This window comes from Ursus arctos, unplaced genomic scaffold (assembly GCF_023065955.2).
Source record: "Ursus arctos isolate Adak ecotype North America unplaced genomic scaffold, UrsArc2.0 scaffold_14, whole genome shotgun sequence".
NCBI lineage: Eukaryota > Metazoa > Chordata > Mammalia > Carnivora > Ursidae > Ursus > Ursus arctos.
The window spans coordinates 8087209-8101771 of record NW_026622808.1 but is presented as its reverse complement, the minus strand read 5'-3'; the positions used below and the strand labels follow the sequence as shown (position 1 = coordinate 8101771).

The 14563-nt window shown below is 51.9% G+C and overlaps 1 protein-coding gene across 5 annotated transcripts in view; it reads right to left on the bottom strand.

Annotated features, from left to right (window-relative positions):
* GAS7 (growth arrest specific 7) overlaps positions 1–14563 on the bottom strand; it is a 202859-nt gene that overhangs the window by 36815 nt on the left and 151481 nt on the right. For 4 of the 5 annotated variants that reach the window (XM_026520996.4, XM_057311319.1, XM_044391833.3 and 1 more), the window contains exons 4-5: positions 9308–9393; positions 314–367 (exon numbers count right to left, since the gene is read on the bottom strand). In XM_026520996.4, coding sequence (XP_026376781.1) covers positions 314–367; positions 9308–9393 — 140 coding nt within the window. The remainder of the gene's footprint in view (positions 1–313; positions 368–9307; positions 9394–14563) is intronic. The other variant, XM_044391832.3, reaches the window with a different exon arrangement.

Below are 14563 nucleotides of genomic sequence, written 5' to 3'. Positions count from 1 at the left end.
TTGTGTAAACCCCCCCCCCCACCCGCCCTGCAAAAATGGCTTCTGCATCATTCCCACCCTGCCTGCACTTGGTCACCCGGAGAGAAAAAAGTGAAAGGTGACATCAACAGAAAGCCCGGGGAGGGGGTGGGGGTAGGAGTGGGGGTGGGGGGAGGGAGGCAGGGGCAATTTCGGGTGCCATCCAAGCTTTGGAACTTCCCAGATGCTAGGCTGGGCTTGCACTCAGCGGTCCACATTGCCATGGCAACCACCCAGCATGGCAGAAAAGCCCCAGCTCGCCCCAACCTGTGGGCACCCGGCGGTCGTCACTTACCGTGATGGTGTTTTCCTTGCTCTGCTTTTTGCCTGGTGATGAGGATCCCAGGTTCTGGGGAGAGAGGCAAGAGACATCATCGAAGCTGTTCTCCATACTGGACATTTCAGTTCTTCTATTCAGGCTCCCTGAAAGCCCCGTGTTGGGGGAAGTCCGGGGACGCTCGCGATCCCATTAACCCTTAAGTCACCATATTCTGGAAGAGGGCAGGCGGGAGTGCCCCTGACCCCATGCTGCTCCCACGGCAGGGGGCGGCCGGGCTTGCAGGCGAATGGGAGGAAGCCTCCAGCACAGGCTCTGAGGGAGCTGCTCCAAACCAGGTCTCCCTCCTCTTCTCCTGGTCCCTGATTTGGGGAGTTAACCCGTCACCTGCCCTCTGCTGGTAAGCGTGCTGCCTGCCGCCTCAACGTGCAAAAGCTGCCCCGGGGGGAGCAGAGAGTTAAAGCAGGCCACCACCTCCTGGCACCGGGGACTCAGAACAGGAATCCCCCGGGGACCAACGCAGCCAACTCTCAATCCATGCAACGTGCACAGGGGGCACTTGGCCATCTCGGGGACGTGCAGCTCTCCGGACCCCGAGAGGAGGGAGGGATTTCTCAGCACAGCCGCCTGTCTTTCCACTTGCATTCATTCAGCCTTTGGATTGCCTTTTTTAGGTCTTCCTGCCGCCAGCAAAGACACCACTAATCCCAAATGTGTCCGAGCCCATGAGCCCTAAGCAGCTCGCCCCAGTCCCAGGATGGTTCTGGTACAGAACGTTAAGGATTACCAGCTGAAAACACCACATTGGTCCTAGCAGCCTGTGGGCCTCAAGGGGGGAGGGTCAGTTCTGGGTCTTCGTTGTCCCATTATTAGCAGTTACATTAGGGACTCGAGAGGCTCTCCGAGCAGGGCATGTGATGGCCACTCCTGTCCTGAGTCGCTCCATGAGCGGGTAAGCAGGCTCACCCCAGGGCACTGTCGGGGGGTCATTATATCCGTGTCCTGGGACCCACAGCCTTCTTTCTCTGGTGGAACCTCAGGACACGGACGTCAGAGAGGCTTCTCCGGCCAGCCTCAGGGAACCAGCAGCCCCCCACGCCATCCCGGGTGGGCACAGCCCCAGACCACCAGCAGAATGAGCGTCTGGGTATGGGGTCAGCTCTGTCTCAGGACCCCCTCTGCTCGCCACACAGAACAGGGAGCTTGGCAGAGCCCTCTGCTCATGGTCTGCCCATCCCCTTACTCCCGTCCAGACCTACCTGGGCTGGTAAGAAAGTCAGGTCACGGGAGCCGTTACCCTCAGACTGTCTAGCTAAAAGGGGCTCTACAGATCACCCGCGTCACAGACAAGAGAATAAACTCACTAGCCTTGTCGCCTGCCAAGCCATGTGCCTTCTCTCACTTTCACTGGTTGCTATCAGCGGTCCACAAGCTTTGGAGGGCATCAGAATGCACAGGAATTGGCCCCAAATCGGGTCCCAGCCGCACCTCCCAGAGCTGACCCAGCAGCTCTTTGTGGGGGAGGTAGCGCCTTTGAAGGAGAATCTGGGGGCCGCCCTTGGGGAGACACTGATCTACATTCTGTCATTCATCAAAGCTCCCCTGCTTCTGACAGCCACTTTAGCAGTCCCAGCAGGCTCTGGGGCGACCTCAAGCTTGTGACCAATTACAGCTTCGATAAACATTTTCAAAGCATCAACACATCCAGCTCGCCTACCCTGGACCCTCCTGAGCTATCAGGGGTCCCCCAGGGCGTCTGCCACCTGGGCCACCTGGGAGGAGGATGGAGGCTGCGAGGCAGGGGCTCAAGTGCCGCTATCCTGTGACAGGTGCAGGGCTCTCTTGCAGGTACAACAAGGCCTGGGAGGGGGATGTGGGAGGGGAGCCTCTGTTGTGGTCAGTGGAGGAAATTAGAGCCCCGAGCTGAATATCTCTCTTCTCTAAATTCCCAGCTCCCCACTTCGAGGCTGGGGATACCCTCTTGTTTTCCAAGTGTCTCTGCAGGGGTGGGGAAAGAGCTCCATCATTCACAAACCTGGATTTGGGGACCACTGTGTCTGAGGCTCTATGGTATGAAGCCGGACACAGAGGTTGGCGTAACTCGGGCCAGGACAGGAGCGCAAGTAATGGCATTGTCGGGGGGCGTTGGCACCTTCCCACCCTCTGCCCTCCCGGAGCTGTGGTCTCAGCCAGGGCTGAGCAGGGTGTCCCCAGGCTCTTCCAAGCACCTTGGGCTCTGTGCCTGCTGCCAATGGTCCGTGCCTATGTTTTCAACGTCATCCACATAAACACGTGACACATACATGCACTATATATACATACGTGTATATGTCCACACACACACACACACATATCACGGTAGCACTTTACAAAAGGGCCCCAAAGGAATAACTCCTCCATCACAGGGAGACTACCTACTAGCTAGAAGTTGGTTTCTAAATATTACTCTGTACTAAGAGGAACCAGGCTCCTTGGAGAAATGGCTCATTCTAGATTCCAGGTCGATCTGGAACATCTTATTATTCTGGGAGATTAGAGACTGTGCAAAGAACGAAGTGATCTCGCAAAACGACCCAGGCGCCAGCAGAGAGAAGTTCCAAAAAGCCAAATTTGGGACAATTTAAGCATGATTATGAATAATGACTACAAATGAGTAACTTCAAAAGGCAGTGAGAGAGAAAGGGGGCAGTATTTCTTTAAGGAAGAATGCCCATAAAAATGGATAAAGCATCACAAAATCACCACTTGCAAACCCCAAAGTCAAAATGGATTCAGGCCACGGTCACCACGGATGCTTAAAGCATTGAGTGGAAAGCCTGTGAAGGAACAGGATATGCCCATGGTCTCACCCTATCACGCCCTAGATTACTGGGCTAATTAGAAAGGGAAAATGTACCCCCACAAAGCAGTCATCGCATTAACTGGGAGCTCAAACTCCGGGTTAGCATGACTGGTAGGGGGCTAACCTGGGAGGCCCCAGGTGGTAGATATTCTTGCCAGAGCTGTTAGCCCCAAGTCTAAGCCTAAGAAAACAATTAGACTAAGCATGTGGTCATTCTAAACTGACCTGCACTCTTGCCACATAGAGTCACTGTGGGGTAAGACGAAAGATCAAATGTGCGGCAAATACAGTCTAGATAGGAGCGCCTGGGTGGCACAGCGGTTAAGCGTCTGCCTTCGGCTCAGGGCGTGATCCCGGCGTTCGGGGATCGAGCCCCACATCAGGCTCCTCCACTATGAGCCTGCTTCTTCCTCTCCCACTCCCCCTGCTTGTGTTCCCTCTCTCGCTGGCTGTCTCTATCTCTGTCAAATAAATAAATAAAATCTTAAAAAAAATACAGTCTAGATAAAAAGAAGCTAAAAGCTATAAATGAGATGAAACAAAAGAGAATCCAGCCAACAATGTATCCACGTGCAGAACTGGAATGGACCCTGGACTGGGGAGAAATAACAGGCAGCTATAAAAGACATGTTGAGGACAAATGGGGAGTCTGAATATGAATTATAAATATTAGATGATAATACCACAGTAACGTCTCTTTATGTGGGCTAAGGATGGTGCGGCCATGTCTTCCCCTACGCAGATATGCTCTGAAATGTTCCCAGTTAAAACAGTATGTCAGGGGGTTCCTGGGTGGCTCAGCGGCCTAAGCGTCTGCCTTTGGCTCAGATTCTGATTCCAGGGTCCTGGGATCGAGCCCCGCAGTGGGTTCCATGCTCAGCGGAGAGCCTGCTTCTCCCTTTCTCTCTGGGGCCCCCCCTGCTTGTGCTCTCTCACTCGCTCTCTGTCAAATAAATAAAATCTTTAAAATAATAAAATAGGGGCGCCTGGGTAGCGCAGTCGTTAAGCGTCTGCCTTCAGCTCAGGGCGTGATCCTGGTGTTATGGGATCGAGCCCCACAACAGGCTCCTCTGCTGGAAGCCTGCTTCTTCCTCCCCCACTCCCCCTGCTTGTGTTCCCTCTCTCGCTGGCTGTCTCTGTCAAATAAATAAAATCTTTAAAAAAAATAAACATAAAAATAAAAAAATAAAATAATAAAATAAAACAATATGTCAGGGCTTTGCTTTAAAATAATCTGGGGGGCACAGGAAGGGGGAGGGAATGGGGATATGAATGAAACAAGACTGGCCCAATAATCATTGCAGTTAAATGACTAGTCCCTGGGACTTTATCAGAGCATGACTTCTACTTTTCTAAATGATTGCCAATGTGCATAATAAAAGGGTTTTTGTTTTGTTTTTTTTAATGTCCTTTGCCTATGATTCTAGAAAGTTTTTCTCCTTCCCTTTTTAAAAGTTGCTCCCCAGTCTGTTCTCCCCCTCTCACCTGGGCCACTCTGCTGTTTCTGTGAGGTGAGGGCCCACGGTGGTGGTGACCTACAGAACAGTGCTGGGTGGCCTGCAGCGAGCCGTTCACAACTGACCCACCAGCCCGGGCTGGGCGTGTCTTCTGACCCTGGCTCCAGGCCCCGTGAATAGCCTGGATCCCACCTCCCCGGCAGGCAGGATCCAGAGTGAAACCTCTCGATGACTTCCCGGTACTGCTGCTGGAATAAACCCAAGGTCCTCAAAAGAGCCTGTACAGACCCCTCTAGCCCTCCCCCCTGCCCCCCACCCCCCTTCCACCCTCCCTGCACATGCTGATTCAGTAAATCACAGCCCCACCCAGCCTCTGCGGGTTCGTTGAAAACCATTGCTCTCCTTCCCCTCCTCTAGGCATCCACACGTGCTGTTTCCTCCACCTGGAAGGCTATTCCCCACCACCACCCTGAGCCAAGCTAATCCCTCACTCATCTGTCCAGTCTTAGCTTACTATCTCTCCCTCTAGAGCCCATCACTGACATTTCTAGCATCCCCCGGCCACCCAAGCAGGTGCCCAGAGCACACACTTCCTCCAGCACTTCTCAAGGCCGACACGAAAATGATCACATATCTCCTGTCTTCTCCGGCACCAGCTACAAGCCTTCACCAAGGCAGGGGCTCTGTTTGCCCGCGACTCAGTGCCTGGCCACGAAGGAGACGCTCAAAGGAACATGTGTTGCTGGACTGAGGGGGTCCCCGTCAGATGGGTGAGTCTCAGCATCTTACCTCCACCTCAAGCTCCCTTCTCCGATGGGACCCTTAAGTTTCCAAGCCCTCGGTCCCACCCCTGTTCTCTTCTCCCGTATAGGAAGCCAGAACAACAGAAAGGTTGGTCACAAAAGGGCATGGGCTCTGGTGGGCAGGTCCCTTACCCACCCCAGCTGCACAGGGATCCGAGGGATCCCATCACAGGCGGGCAGGCAGGGGACAGGCCAGGACGTGCTTCTGCAAAGGCCAGCAAAACTCAGCCTCTGCGCCCACCCAGGCAGGTGGGCCCCATTTATCCAGTACCTGGCAGCCCACCGCAGGGTGGCAGGCTGGAGACCTCCACTGGGTGGCGCCAGATCACCACCACCTGTGCCCAGCCATCTGGTCTCCCAGGACTAGGGGCGGAGCCGGCAGGCACCCCACTGGCTGCAGGGCACCCCATTGGCAGTCCTGCCCATGACAGGGCACATTGGGGACACGTTCCTGGTTGCCGGGAAGATCAGGTATGTGCTCCCCGCCCGTACACCCCCCGACATTCTAATTTCCCTGACGAGCTTGTTTAAGGGGGAACAGCTCACGGAAAAAAGCACACACAGGGCTTTGAGCAAACCCTGGGCAAGCTGCTGGGCCGACCCCCAAGCCTGTATCTCAAATGGCTCTGCGTTCATCTGCTCATTCATTCATTCTTCAGGTATTACTCCGCCGTAATCATTACCTATTATAATCGGCAGCCTGGGACCGCGTGAGTAAACACTACACGCTTAAAAGCAGCACATATACTTGGAGATCATTTGTTGTCAGCTCTGTCCGTAAACACGAAAACTTCTCATCCTATTTCCATGATTGGCCCCAAGCACCTTTGTGGAGAACCTTCCACGACCTAAAAAAATAACACGCTACCTTCCGGTTCTGGAACCGGTGCGCAACTGCAGATTTGCTCTCTCCACGCGCTGCGTTATTTACGATACTTTGATGATAATCCACTCTCCGCGTTATCATCCAGAAAGAATACACTCCACCGGCCCCTTAAGGCAGTCTCTCCCTGCCCCCTCCTGGGTCTCCACGGCTGGGCAGCCCCACACCCCCAAGTACCGGTACGCCGCATCGTACGTGCCTTCTATTCAAGTAAAATGGTTCATTGTAGGGAACGTGAAAGATACTGCAACGTATAAAAATAAAAAGTCCTTTAGACCAAGGTTTCTCAACCTCAACACCACTGCATTTTCGAACTGGGCAACTCTTTGTTGCGGGGCGCTGTCCTGTGCATTGTGGGATGACTGGTCATACTCTAGAACCCTCCTCGCTAGCTGCTAGCCAGCAGCACCCCTTCCCCAGCTGTGACAACCGAAACGTCTCCAAACAAATGTCCCCGACAGAGAATCACTCTTAGACGCAGACAGAGCCAACGTCACCATCTGGTTTCTTTTTCTTCCAGTCATTGGTCTTTGCGAACACGTGGATTTCCTCTTCCCAATAAGACTGGCCATGTGTGGAGTGTGCGTGCTGCTTTTCCCGCTCAATATTATTAGGTTCTCAGCCTTTCCCTAAATTCAGGACATTTTCTTCAGAAATGCGCTTTCTCGTGTCTGCCCAACAGAGCGGGCTGGCTATGCAGTGCCGAACTCGGCCACGCTGATCCCTGGGGCCGGACAGTTCGGCTGGGTGCACGGCAGCAGGCCCGTAAATAATGCTTGAGCGAACATTCCACACCAATCAGAACCCCTGGACGTATCCCAAGAACAGGTGCTGGACGGGGATATTCCTGGGTCCAAGCAGCTTCTCAGAAGGTTATAGCAATAAACGTCAAAAACAAAAAGTTTTGGTAACAATTCCACAGTATTTTGGGGGTGGGGGAGCAGTGGCTCGTTCAGGTGTGTGGTAACAGAACTTCAGCCGATGTCTTCAGAAAACAGTCCGCAGCCAGGCAGTCAATCAGCTTCATGCCAAATGACTGATAGAGGCTGTGTGGGAACAGCGGGGGGGGGGGGGGGAGGGGGGGGCTTGGCAGAAGACACACAATGTCAGGGATGTGCATGATGTGTGCCCCGAGCAGGGGAGTGGAGGGGATACACACACACACACACACTGTGTACTATCGACCACGCCCAGATCGTCCTTGCTCATGGCACGGTCCTCTGACCAGCATCACCAGCATCATCACCGTCACCAGCATCACCACCGTCATCAGCATCATCAGCATCACCAGCATCATCAGCATCACCAGCATCATCAGCATCACCAGCATCACCATCACCAGCATCAGCATCATCAGCATCACCAGCATCATCAGCATCACCAGCATCACCATCACCAGCATCAGCATCACCACCATCACCAGCATCAGCATCACCACCATCACCAGCATCAGCATCACCAGCGTCACCAGCATCATCAGGATCACCAGCATCACCAGCATCAGCATCACCACCATCACCAGCATCACCAGCATCAGCATCACCACCATCACCAGCATCACCAGCATCATCACTGTCACCAGCATCACCAGCATCACCACCGTCACCAGCCATCACCAGCATCAGCATCACCAGCATCACCAGCATCAACAAGCATCACCAGCATCAACAAGCATCACCAGCATCATCACCATCACCAGCATCAGCATCACCAGCATCACCAGCGTCACCAGCATCATCACCGTCACCAGCATCACCAGCATCATCACCGTCATCACCATCACCAGCATCACCAATATCACCAGAGTCACCAGCATCATCACAATCATCACCATCACCAGCATCACCAGCATCACCAAGCATCATCCGGGGCCTGGCTGGAAACAGAAGCTCAGGATCCTTCCTAGACCTCCTGGATCAGAATCTACATTTTAACAAGAGGCTGGGGGACGAGCGAGTCCCGCAGAATGTAAGAAGCTGCGGCCCACAAGGACGTCCACATTCTTTTCTAGGGTGCTAGCTGAACCGAAGCTGAGCCCATGCTCAGCCTCCTGAGACAACGTCATGAAGTTTCCAGAAAGGAACGCTCTTGGCTGCAGTAAAGCGAAGTGCCACATTGTAGCCAGCTGCAGCAACAGATCACGAGGCCTTCCTTGCAACGGCTGGCGCATGGGACCCGCTGCTGGGCGTAACAAACAGCTGTTGTCATCCTGGACACCACAGCAGTGTCCCCATCGCCACCCTCTCCCCTGGGGCCTGGAAAGGGCTGGCGGAGTCTGGAGTCCGCATTAAGAACAGCTCCTGGATGCAACTGACGGAGAGAGTACATAAGCCAGTCCTCAATTCCTTAGACGCAGCTTAGCGCAACTTGGAACACAGCGGGGCTTGGCATCGAGGTCCGGACTGACCACTCAGTACTCGAGTCACCTGTACGAGTCGCTTAATTAGCGGCCTGAGACAGTGGCCTCGCCTGGAAGATGGGAAAGGTACAGACAGGTGTCTGTACAGGTGTCAACGGATCGGATGAATGAGAAAACAGGATGGGACTGAATCTTAAACCATTCCCCCGTTTCCTCCCATCCCATTGAGGTCTCCGTGCTAGACGATTAAAGGTGAGAAAACATTTTACAAACTTCCCTTCTGGGTGAAGTGTGACGTTGGGGAAAGGGGGTGTGTAGAAAAAGGAAGCGGCCTGCCCCATCCATTTTCTTAAAGTGACAGAACCCGAGACGGTATGTATCAGGAATCCAGACGGCAGGATGGACTCCCCTGCCCTAACGATGGTTACCACCCACCACTGTCACCCCACGGCAACCACCCCAACTTCTAGAGAAAACCAACAAACCACAATCGCCCATTCTCCCCAATCATGGGACACGGGAATGACCCACATATCCCAGTCACTTTCTACCTGGGGCAGCCCCGGGTTGTGGTCACCTGGACCCCCATTCGGTGTCGTCTTCACGACACCTCCCTGGGCCTGCCAAGCGGGCGACCCCTACCTACCTCCCGTAACACGACCCCTTACCTGGGAATCACCGGTGGATTTTCGGACACTCATGTGGGCAGTCTCGGGAGGGTGCGCTGGGGTCCCTGCCACGTGGTATCCATTCACTGTGGGAGAGAAACACTGCTCAGATACCACGCCGGCCACATCACGGGCAACGCCAGCTGCCTGCAACCGTGGTCCCTTCTCCTATGTCACTGCCTGCCAGCCTTTGAGACGTCTCGCACGGCCAGGACCATCTCTCTCGGGATCTGACCGGGGTTCACGGAGCTGGAAATGGGCCGCAAGCATCTCTCTAATCCCCAGTTCCCAAATGCGGAACTCTTGGGGGACCACGTTTCTTTCTGAACCAGATGCAGACACGCTTCATAACAGGATGTGGGGTCACTGCAGTCCAACAGCTGTCACTGAAAATGCCACATCAGTTGTGGCCACTGCTGCGGGTCCAGGGTCCGTCCGGGCTCTTTCCACGGAGTCAGACGGCCCTCCGCCACCTGCCGGCAGCTCCCCGGAGGAACACCTCCACCCTGGCCCTCACAGCACTGTCATGCCAGTATAGAATGCAAAAAGCACTGGGTTTACCAGTTTCTATGAAATTTGGTTTTGCCGATTAATAGCCAGGGGGGATGACAGGCCATCCGTTTTGAGTCTCAGTTTTCCAAAAGTTAAAAAAAAAAAAAAATCAAGGCTGTAAAATTCTACCCCTACAACACTCACTCATGCTCCCAAGGCGTTCTGATCAACCTGCTCTCTTAAGGGGGTGGGGGTGGGGCTGGCTTGTAGCATCTGCCAGTTTCCACGGCATATTTCCATCAATGCTGATTCGAAGCTTCCAGCAACAGTCTCGCATGTTCCTGATGACACAAGTACACCCGGGGACCCGTGCGATCTCAGTTCCCAGAAGGGATGCTGCTCTCTCGCAGACAGGGTTGCGTGAGCTCAGGGAGCAGTTCCTCCTCCGTGAGCCTCAGCTTCCAGATCTGGGAAATGGGGAGAATTCTACCCAGTCTCCAAACCTACTCTGTTGGTATGAAAATCAAACGGGGGCAGTACTTGTGAAAGGGGGCTCTGAGTCATGAAGTAATTCGTGAAAAGGGGAGAGGGGTAGACGGAGGGAGGGACGGCCACTGCTTCTGCTTCTCCACCGGCCTCGAGCCCCAAGCCTGTGTGGTCTCTAGACACCAGGCAAGCATACTTTGCGCATGCCCCAGGCTGGGAGGAATTGCAACATATAGACTATGCGGGTCGAACTGGAGAAGATAGACAAGCTGAGGTCCAACCCATGGTTCTCATTGGGCACGCCCTAAGGTACGGCAGGAAGCAAGGGGAGAGGTTGGCCGAAAGTCACTGACATCTACTGATTTGCCGGATGCAAGCAATGGGGTGATGAAGACACCCCCACACAGGACCGTTTTCATGCGGGGGATGTCCCCCATTTTCCGCCATTTGTCGTGAAAAATCCAGCGCCCCCTGCGAGCAGAAACACAGACCCCCTCCTCAGACCCCTCTGGGCAGCTGGGCTTCTTCAAGGTCTGCAGGGCTGGCCTGATACTCGGGAAGAGGGACAGGCACAGACACAGGGCACACGGCTGGCCCCCAGTGCAGTGGCTTGGGGAAGCAACAACCACCAAGAAATGAACCTGCATGGCCAGTCATAGCCCTGCTCTGCACTCGGGCCCCCTGGCAGCCGGTTAAATGCTGCTACTACGCATGAGCCCGCTGGCTAAGGGGAGCTGGGGGTGGGATCCCAAGAGCATCAGAGAACGTGAAGGGGATCGAGGAGAAGCTACTCATGTCGGCATAAGCTATGCCAGGAAGGGCACTAGACGGGTGACAGATACAACCCACAATGAAGGCGTCACTGTCATTTATCAAACGGCATAGCACTGAAATGCATGAAACACAGAGACTCTAAAGCCAACAGGAGAAAACCTTAGTCTGCTGCTTTCAGTCGAGACCGAGCAGTAGACAAAAGTGAGGATACGAACATCTTAGTAATTTCATTTAGAGGCTGAATGAACTAGATATGAAACATCAGGGACTACAAACAAAGATAACATCTTTTTTTTTTTTTAAGATTTTATTTATTTATTTATTTGAGAGAGAAAGAGATGAGCGGGGGGGAGGGGCAGAGGAAGAAGCAGACTCCCCGCTGAGCAGGGAACCTGACCTGGGGCTCGATGCCAGGACTCCGGGATCATGACCCGAGCTGAAGGCAGACGCTTAATCGACTGAGCCACCCAGACGCCCAAGATAACATCTTTTGCCAACAAGCCACGGAACATTTTAAAAAGCCTGGGCAAGCTGAAGCCACGAATAAGGTATTGATAAATTGCAAAAGGCATAAAAAAAAGAAGGCCACACTCTTTGACCAGAGAGCAATAAAAGCAGGTATTAATAATGAACGAACAAATACACAAGGTCCCCATCCCTCCAATTCCCAAACACTTGGAAATTTAAGAAAATGCCCTCTGAGTGTCAGGTCAAAGAAGAATTTAAAACCACAATTACACAATATTTAGCAAATAATCAGCAAGAACATATCAAAACAGATGGCATAAGGCTTGAATTACATTTGGGGGGAAATCCATAGCCTTCATTATTCCATTACTGAAACCAAGCAAATACAAATAAATGGACTAACCATGCAAATTAAGAAGTCAGAAAGACATTTGAAAGCCAATAAAGTAAACCAAAGGAAAACGGAGACGGGGGTATAAACATGGCACTAGAAATGAATGGAAACAGGATGCCATTTGCAACTCAGGCGAGTTCTCTGTGTGGGGGTGGCTATGGGGGGGGAATCACAACAATAAAAAAGCAGGTCAGCCCATCTAATCTGAGCCTGAGAGAGCACATGAATGCTCAGAACGTGGAGTTAGAAAGAAAACAGATGCAGATCTCGCAAGAGATTTCTTTTTTAAATGCAAGGGCATAGGATTTATAACTACATGCTAATAAATACATAACCTTCCATAAGAATCAAATGATCAAACACGGTTTCAAAGGACACTAGAAACACCAAAAGGAGTAAAACCTTTGAAAAATGATCTCCCTCCAAAAGGCACTGGACCCAGACGGTTTTATGGGCAAATTCGTTCAAACGCTCAACAAAGAAATACCTAAACCCAAATTACACCAAGAGTTTGGAAACGTGGTAAATTTCCCAGTTGATTATCCAAAAGTCAGCATTACCTGATTCTGAATATCTACCAAAGACAACAGAAGAACCGAACCACAGTTCCATGAAATAGGTCAATTCTTACCAGAGCAGGTCTTAGCTTGGAAGCAGTCACTACCTTTGATGACACTGAGTCCCTGTACACACCATGGCTGTCCCCAGCTCCTTCGGACACCCACCTCCTCCCCTCACAGCATGTCAAAGCTCACCCTCAGTACACCGCTATCTGTCTTTGCTTCCAGCATCCCCCAGGCGCCCTGCCCACCACACGAATGGGCAGCCAGGAACTGCCAATGCAGGGGCATTGTGCCCCTAATCCGTTCTCTTGTTCTCACTTCAGTTCTGAGCTGTCAGCTGCTGGCTAATTACTTTCCATGTCAAAACAATTACTGGGAAAGAAAAGATAATTTCCCATCCAACCATATCTCCCCGTCCAGCAGCTCTCCCCGCCCTTGTCTTGCTGTGTTTCACTCTACCAGTCCCAGGCACACTCAGAAAAGTGATCGGTGGAGATCTGAACAGTTATGGCTCACCCATAAGCGTCCCTGATTATTTCCAGTTCTCTGGGCTCTCAGCTTACCAGGGGTTAGATGAAAAACAAGGAAGGCCAGAAGTGGGTGCTTCTGAAACCTCCAGGGGGTGGGGGGGGATTATAATAAAACTGGTCAAGGGCTGATCATAACCATAAGGAACATAATTCAGTCTGGGAATACAAAAAAAAAAAAAGTAAAATGCCAAATTCAGCTGTTTTTAAGATAAGAAAAAGGGAACAGAAAGCTCTTACGTAGTAACTTTCATAATTTCAAACACAAATATAAACACACATGCACACATTTCATTCCTCTTTGTGGGCAGTTAAACGGGGAGAGGGCTTGTGAGATGAGTCATGAGAGGAGGGTGCAGGTATTTGGGTAGAAAGGGAAAGGAGGCCTTCAGGAAGCAGAGGGAGAGGATAATAAAAACAGAATAGGGGCGTAGCAAGAGTTGTCGAGAGAGGCCAAGCAACAGAGAAGAGCCAGCATCGTCTGCTATCCAGAATTCACACTCCCAGGAGCTCTGCTTCCCCTCCAGGCCCCCAGTAGAGAAAGCTCCAACCTCCACGCCCCACTGTCCACGTTTCTTTCCTTGAAAGACCCCAAAGAGTAGACTTACTCTTTCAAACAAGAAAATCAGCCCTGGAGACAGCCCCCTTTCTGCCGCCTTTAGGTCTGGCCCCAATCTCCCTTCTTTCTGGAATAAACATGTAGCTTCTTTTCTCAAGCTCAAGAAGAAACCCAGGGGCCCCAAGGCCTTGTTCCTAAGACCCACCCCCTCCTCCAATTCATACATTCAACATGGCGGAACACAGAGTTTCCCAGGCGTGCGATACAAGATACCAAACCGGCAGGATGCTTGTTCTAAGCGTGAAGCACTGAAGGTAAAGGGTAGAGTCTTATGATCCAAAGACTTTGGGACAAGTGCCCCCTTTATTCAGATATAAACTTCTTTATTACAGGAGGCCTTTTTATACAGGCACACTTCAGAGACTGGTTGGGTTCCGGACCAATGCAATAAAGCGAACATCTCAACAAGGAGAGTCGAATGAGTGTTTTAATTTCTCAGCGCACATAAAAGTTATGTTTACACTAAAGTCTGCAATAACATTATGTCTAAAAAAAAAACCAATGTACATACTTAATTTAAAAATGCTTGATGGCTAAAAACAAAACAAAACAAACCATTAGCCGTCATCTGAGCTTTCAGCCGGTCCTCCTCTTTTTGCTGGTGGAGGGTCTTGCCTCAGTGTTGATGGCTGCTGAAGGCTGGGGTGACAGTGGCAATTTCTTAAAATACGACAACAGTGAAATTTGCTGCATCAATGGACTCTTCCTTTCATGAGTGATTTCTCTGTAGCCCGCGACGCTGTTTGATAGCATTTGACCCACAGGAGAACTTCTTTCAGAATCGGAGCCCGTCTTCTCAAAACGTGCTGTGGCTTTACCGACTAAGCTCAGGGAATATTCTCAATCCCTTGTTGTCGTTTCAACGATCTTCAAAGCATCTTCACCAGGAGAACATTCCATCTCAAGAAACCATGTTCTTTGCTCATCCATAAG